This window comes from Montipora foliosa, chromosome 11 (assembly GCF_036669935.1).
Source record: "Montipora foliosa isolate CH-2021 chromosome 11, ASM3666993v2, whole genome shotgun sequence".
In the NCBI taxonomy this organism is placed as follows: domain Eukaryota; kingdom Metazoa; phylum Cnidaria; class Anthozoa; order Scleractinia; family Acroporidae; genus Montipora; species Montipora foliosa.
The window spans coordinates 32,071,963-32,079,462 of NC_090879.1; the positions used below are offsets into that span (position 1 = coordinate 32,071,963).

The 7,500-nt window shown below is 43.3% G+C and overlaps 2 protein-coding genes across 2 annotated transcripts in view; one reads left to right on the forward strand and one right to left on the reverse strand.

Moving 5' to 3' along the window:
- LOC137975724 (large ribosomal subunit protein eL6-like) overlaps nucleotides 1–903 on the reverse strand; it is an 11,242-nt gene extending 10,339 nt beyond the window's left edge. The window contains exon 1 of the mRNA XM_068822893.1: nucleotides 835–903. Coding sequence (XP_068678994.1) covers nucleotides 835–870 — 36 coding nt within the window. The 5' untranslated portion in view covers nucleotides 871–903. The remainder of the gene's footprint in view (nucleotides 1–834) is intronic.
- A 33-nt stretch (nucleotides 904–936) lies between these two features.
- Nucleotides 937–7,500, forward strand: part of LOC137975428 (oxygen-dependent coproporphyrinogen-III oxidase-like) — a 17,086-nt gene continuing 10,522 nt past the window's right edge. Inside the window, exons 1-3 of the mRNA XM_068822554.1 lie at nucleotides 937–1,356; nucleotides 1,695–1,972; nucleotides 2,943–3,054. Coding sequence (XP_068678655.1) covers nucleotides 1,011–1,356; nucleotides 1,695–1,972; nucleotides 2,943–3,054 — 736 coding nt within the window. The 5' untranslated portion in view covers nucleotides 937–1,010. The remainder of the gene's footprint in view (nucleotides 1,357–1,694; nucleotides 1,973–2,942; nucleotides 3,055–7,500) is intronic.

Below are 7,500 nucleotides of genomic sequence, written 5' to 3' on the forward strand. Positions count from 1 at the left end.
TGTACCCAATTCAAATCACGAATCGGTTACAACATTGAGTAATCCGATTTGGACCATGAGTTCTGTAGCAAAGTGAATCCACCTTAACTTGTCACAAAAGGTAAACACTGATTACCCTTTCTAATCCTCTAAACTGAAATATTAAAGAAACTTAAATTTGAGAACGAATCGTTCAATTTTTTAGCAAGAGAGGGGCAGCCATAAAATTTCTTTTGAATGGTCTATTATCCAATATGACTCGTTCTAAGATCCAATTGCAACGCCGAGCCAAATGAGCCACTGCAGTACCTCTACCAGTCTTGAAAGTGGCCCTGTATTCTGTAATTGCTCCGGATTTACTGTTACATGACCTTAACCAGAAAAACACTGTTTGGGTGTCTGTACACATTATTATCTCTTTACAATATTACTATTTTTACAGATCACCGGTTTATACCAGCAAATCTTTTGATTTTAATGTTCGGTCTTTTCAGTCTAAATAAAGATATTATTATTATTATTATTATTAAATTTGGGGTATTCCAGAAATTGCCTTTTAGAAAACATTCAGTCATTACTACGGAGAGTTCAACTTCTTGCTAATAATTCGAAACGGGATATAGCTCACTAAAGTAACTTTTCCACACCGGTCGTAAACCATGAACAGAACTCAAATTGACCGTCTGATGGAACAAGAGAGATAAAACAAGAAATAATTCTTTATTAGAGAAATGACAACCGTACGAAGAAAGAAAGATTGTTGAGCAAGGAATTCTATGAAAGTAAGCCCATGAGATCCTAACACATGCTGGATGGAAGTCGATTTAAAGCAGCTGTTTCCCTTCGTTCTCTTACCTTTGCAAGGGACACAGTGGAAGAGGCAAGTAACATCCGGGAGATCCAAATTGAATATCTAGAGTCCGCATTTCGAAAACCTTCCCTTCAGCGGCTTTGTCTATTCCTCGATACGTTGTGTATGGTTGGCATCAACCTAATATTGGGCAAGCTTTGCGCGAAGGAAAAGTTTCAAAATGGCTTTTGGAACCCGACTTTTGGGAATTTTTCGTTCGCTAAACACTCATAAAACTGGAGCCATTTTGGCGATAGGCATGGGTACCGCTTTTGGATTTTCATTTGCAATGGCGCGCGAAAGACCGCAATCTTTGAACGTCTCCAAATTTATGGCTGAACCTTTAACAGAACTAGACAAGTTGGAGAATAGCATGGGTGACATGAAGAGCCGCGTAGAGATCATGATTTTGGGTGTGCAAGGGGATATTTGCAGGAAGTTAGCTGCAATCGAAGGTCGAGGGTTTCGCGTGGATCGCTGGATGAGAAAGGAAGGGGGCGGTGGTATCAGCTGTGTTATGCAAGATGGTAAGCTAAGCTATTGGGGGGGGGGGGGGGGGGCGTTTTTTGTCACCTGCACCCCCCTGCCCCTTCAAGGGCGAGAATTGTTTCTTTGAGATAAGGGTATAGATTTGTGCTCTTAAGGGGGGGGGGGGGGGGGGATACAATAGTGGCTGGGTATTCTAGAATCTTTCCAAAGGCTATTGCTTGTGTGACTTTCTATTGCTATTCCCCTGCAAATTGGACTAGAATTGTTCCAGGCTGGAGAAACAAGGCTCTCAGTAGCTTGTATGCTATTGAAACACTACACATATTTGATGTATGACCACCTCCAATATTGTCATTTTTTGTTTGTTATAACACAGGAAAAGTATTTGAAAAAGCGGGCGTTAATGTTTCTGTGGTTTATGGCAAGTTACCTCAACAAGCCATGCAACAGATGAGGAACAGAGGCACCGATCTCAAAGGAGACAAATTCACTTTTTTTGCTGCTGGAATCAGCTCAGTTATTCATCCACGGAATCCATTCGTTCCAACCTTACACTTCAACTATCGTTACTTTGAAGTCCAAGAAGAAAGTGGAAGGAAGCACAGCTGGTTTGGTGGAGGAACTGACCTGACACCGTATTATCTTGATGAAGAGGTTTGTTAAGTTTTTAGTTTTTTGGTTAACTGGTTCCTTGAATAGAAACATCTAGGTTTTTGTATAGGTATATATCAAACTCTTCAAGTAATTTAGTGGGGTGTATCACAAGTGTGTACACTTGGCAGTTTGACAAAGTTTTCCATGATGTGCAAATTTATGACAGAGATGCGCTGTTTGGCTAAAACAAAGGCAACCTCACAAGGAAAAGAGGTCATAACTGACAATCATGTTTTACAATAGCATCTCATAAGACAATATTTGGAAGTGAACTGAGGAAATGTCAGAAAATAGACTTTACATCACACTTTTTCATTTTTGGTGTTTTTTTCAAAATGCAAATTGTAATGTTGTCACAGAGGAATGTTTATTTTATCTTGGAGTAATGATATTTAAATGTGGCACCAGTAATGTGCATCAGATAACGCACAAAGTAACTTCCATTAAGATGTTGCCATGGCGACACTCTCATTTCCAGTCCCTCTCTGCAATGAACCAAATGTCTCAGATTTTGAACAGATAAGTACAGGCAGATGGTCAGACTTGAAACGCATGTTCTGCCCAAAGTGCTTTACATCTCTGTAAAAGTTTAGCGAGAGTGAACATGTCTTATTACGACAATAACCAATGAAATCAATCCTGCGTTAAATTGACCCAGCAGCCCAAATGGTTGCCATGGCAACAGCACAGAGGGTATCACTTTGTGTCTTCCGTGACATATATAACTGCTGCCAAATTTGAACAACGTCCGTCCAATATTTTCGAAGCTATTGCCAATTTTGTGATTTATTACTGCACAGTCATTTGTACAGGTTGTGTTTAACAAAAACTTGAATATTTCTGGAACTAGAGAAGATTATTCCAAAATAGAAAACACCATTCTTCATCATTTTGAAAAGTCTTTAAAGTAAACAAAAGATATTTTTTAGTTCATAGGCACTTTAATTTAATTTATTTTTTTTTAATACAGGATGTTAAGCATTTTCACAGAACTCTTAAAGGGTTTTGTGATCAACATGATCCATCATACTATCCCAAGTTCAAGAAATGGTGTGATGAGTATTTTGTTGTGAAACACAGAGGTGAGTAGTGCGATAAATTTGTTCAATGATATAGTGAAGGTAGGGGGAACTTTAACCCATTGACTCCTGAGGGTTCCCATTGACGAATAAAATTGCCTGGCGTTAGACAGAGTAAAATACTAAGTTTGGCCGGTTTAGGGGTGAAAGGGTTAAAATGGGTTAAACGGGACATTAATGTTGCAGTTCCTGCTGGTATTTAAATTTAAGACACACTACAATAACAAAAAGCAAAAGACAATGTTGGTGTAAAAGGGGGGAACGCCGCTCCACGATCGGCGTGACAGATGACTTCCGTCGCGTGACTAAAAGCCTGAACTTATCTCCCTGACGGTAGACAGTAGACGGTAAAAATAGCTCAAGCCTCCTTATCTCCCCATCACTACGAGCCGACTCTGCTGGCATGTGCTGGATCGTGTAACAACCGCGAGTCTTCTCTGTTTAAATGCCGTTTAATAACATAAGCTATCACTTTGCCGACTACATCTCACAACGTGGCTCTACAAAAGACGATACTTATGCACATGTGCGAAACTGAACTATACTGGAATTGTCGGAATGCTGGACTGGATATTACATTTCTCCCTTTTTCCAGAGACGGTCTTTTCCTTAAATAAAACGCAACTAGACAACAATGTCCCAAAATGTCCAATGTTCTACGCTTAAACAGAAAATGTTCAGGGCATATAAATGTCTATGTCCAGTGAGCATAAGCTTAGTACAGTCTAGGTAACAGAGTCTTTCAGATAGTCTGGTCGCCTCCGATCACGCCTTGGTCTGGCTACAGCTGCTGAGGACTCAGTTGGTTTGTTCTGTTCCGTTTTGTCACTGCAGGTCACTGCTGCTGGTTTCGACCATTTCCTCTGTGCTGGAGATAACCTCCTCTTGGACTGACTGAGGGTTGGCATTCAGCAGGATTTTCTCTCTCCAATCCTCTGTGGTCGGTTCTCCTTCCCGGTCGTCCCACTCTTCACTGGCATTGTCTTGGACCAAAGCGTTGGCAATCTTGAACTGGTTTGCGTCCCGATACACTTCCCGTCCATCTGTGATTCGACGTGCGGCAATGCTTGATCCGTCGGTTCGGATTACGGTGTAGAAAGCTGGTTCATATGCTGTGGACCATTTGTTCCTCTTCTTTTGCTTCAACAATATATGATCTCCTACAATAAAGTTGTGTGCCTTAGTGTTCCTGTTCTCAGCATTCTGTTTGAGCTTCTCTTTGTATCTCTCATCCCTCTCATTGATGGCTGTGTCACGAGCATTCTCGCTGCTCTCCCTCGTTTCATGGTCTAATTTGGTTCTCACTTGTCTGTTCATGAGGGCTTCATAGGGTGCTATTCCGGTGGCAGGGTGTGGTGTTGAGCGGTAGCCTGTCAGCATTTCTTGAATAGCTATGCTGCTATTCCCGCCTTTAAGGTGGGTGATCTGCTCTGTCTTATTAAGCAGTTTCATGAAGCTTTCCGCTTCGCCATTAGCACGTGCATGTTCTGGGGTGACTCGATGATGGTGGAATCCCTCTGTTTTAGCGAATTCTGCAAACTCTCTGGAATTAAACGGTGGTCCGTTGTCACTTTCCAGCTGTCTTGGGGTGCCATGAGTGGCAAACATTGTTTTGAGCTTTTCCTTGGTTGGTTGAAAAGCTGTTGAGTGGGTCTTCGCGACTTCAGGATATCTTGTTCTCTTGTCTATGGCTACTAGATTATAATGGCCATCAGGGTATGGTCCACTGAAGTCTACAGCTATGACATCCCACGGTTTCTTGGGTATGTCTGTGACTTTGATGGGTTCCTGCCTGTGCTGCTTTGTGGTAACCTGGCATTCGTAACACTGTCCAATGATCTGTTCGATCATGGTGTTCATGGTTGGACACCAATACTTTCCTCTTATCATTTGCTTTGTTTTGGTCATTCCCAGATGTCCGAGGTGGTGTGCAGCCTTAATGACTTGTCTCTGCAGGCTTCTGGGGATGATGATCTGATTCATACGAAAGAGTAGGCCATCCACTGTATACAATTCATTCTGCACACTGTAGAATGGTGCAATGTCTGGGTCCTTTTTGTAACGTTCCCAGTCCCCCGTCAGTATCCTGGCGGACAGTTTCTGAAGTTGGGTATCTTTGCAAGTTTCTTCCTTGATCTGATCTACAACGACAGCATGCTCGGCTTTCAAGACATATTTGATTACTCTCTCTACAGCATCCTTTCCTTTCTCTGGCAATGGGTGTCTTGACAGGAAGTCAAGGGGGTCTGCGTCATCTTTTCCAGGCTCATAGATTAGCTCGAAGTCGACATCTTGCATTCCCATCACCCATTTTTCAATTCTTGGTGGGAGTCGCATGGCTGCCTTGTTAAACAGTGGGAGCAGTGGCTTGTGGGCAGTGATGATCTTGAATTTCGGTGCTCCAAGGAGGTAAATGCTGAACCTGTTCTTCGCCCAATGTACTGACAGGGCGTCTTTTTCTGTCTGGCTGTACCGTTTCTCCGTGTCGGTCATGGTACGACTAATGAAGTGAACTGGCTGGAGACCACAACCTGTCTCTTGGAATAATCCGGCTGAGAGCCCTTCATGGAAACTGGCTTCCACTCTCACAACGATTGGTCTAGCTGGGTTGAAGTATGCCATTGTGCTTTCACTAGTTATGCTTGCTTTCAGGTTCTCAAATGCTTCATTCTCTTCTGCTCCCCATTTGAACTTTGTATCTTTGTGGGTTAGCTTTCGCAATGGTGCAGTTAGTGATGGGTATCTTGGGATGAACTTTGAAAGGTATCCCGTCATGCCAAGGAAACTTCGCACCGCTTCTTTTGATTTTGGTGGACTGCTTTCTTTGACAGCTCTGATTTTGTCTGGGTTTGGCTTTAATCCGTCTTTCGTGAATTTGTGTCCGTAGAACTCTATCTCCTCGACTCCAAACTGGCACTTGTCAGGATTGAATGTGATTCCAAAATCCATTGCTCTCTGCAGGACTGCTTCCAATGTCTTGTTGTGCTCCTCCATGTTTCTTCCTCCTAGCAGGATATCATCCCGTTGGTTGAGGCATCTTGGTATGTCTCCAAATATTCAGTAGATAGCTTCGTCAAAGAGATCTTGCGAGGCTTTTGCTCCAAAGATTAGACGTTTTGGTCGCATGTTCCCCCACGGGATGCTAAAAGTGGCAATTTTTCTGGACTCTGGATCGAGTAGGAGTTGGTGGTACCCCTGCCGCATGTCAAGTTTGGAGAACACAGTGCAATCATGAAATTTGTACATGAAGTCTTCAACAATAGGTCCCTGGGTGATCCTATTTCTTTCCATGAATTGGTTTGGTACCCTGAGGTCCACGCTGGCCCTGATCATGTGCGGTTCAAGTTTCTCCTTGTCTACAGTGTTGAACTTCGGCTTTGGTTGAACAACCAGGGGTGAGCACCATGTGACTGCCTCGCCTTCAGGAACTTCTTCGAATATCTCCTCTTCTACACATTGGCCCAGCCATTGCTTCAATGGCTCTTGCAGGTAGTAAGCCACTGGTCTCGGTCTTTGAGCTACGGGCACTGCTTCTGGTCTCATGCTGAACTTCGCATAGAACTCTTTTCCATTCTTAATGTCTCTAATCTTCCCGATACCCTTAAATACGTCACTGTATTGATCAGTCATTTCTTTGATTCCAGGTTTGAGATCTTTATCTCGCTTGACACTTTTGACGTCTGGTGGTTCTTCCTGGATTCTCAAGTCATTGGTCTCGGCAAAAGAACCATCTGCTCTGATCTGTAACATACCCAGCTCTTGAAGGGTACTTTTGCTGATGAGGGGTGGGGAGTTGATTCTTCCTCTGGTCACAACAAATCTTGCGACTGCTCCACAGGTCTGGTTCCTTATTGTGGCTGTGGACTCTCCTTTCACGGGTAGCTCACTCTGCAAGGTGCTTAACTTTACTCTGCTCGGTTGTAGTGTAAGTTTCACACTGGACCGGTTTGTCAATGCTTTAAATTGGTGTTCATCCATGACATTTACTTCTGCTCCGCTGTCAGGCTCAGCTCTTACATCAACATCTTCTATCTTCACTGATACGGTTCTGTCTTCACCATCGGTTTTGATTTTCTTCACTTGCTTCAGGTGTCTTACGGCTTGGCAGAAGAACTCGTCATCGGAACTTGTTGAGTTGTCGGCATCTTCTCCTTCAGTGGTTCTCTTTACACGGCGCTTGTGTCTTGGATTCTCCGGTGGCTTGTGATCACGTTTTTGGTCGTTGCCTTTCTTACTGTTGTGCGGGCCTTTGGACTTACACACTGAACTGAAGTGGTTGAACTTTTGACATTTCATACATTTTTTTCCATACGCTGGACAGTTCTTGCCTTCCTCGTGTGTGCCTGTTTGTCCGCAGTATCCACAGGGTTGCTTTCCTTTACCGCTTTGTTTGTCCTTGGGTGAATGCCACTTCTCGAAGCGTCGCCCAAGTTTCTTCACGTCTTGATG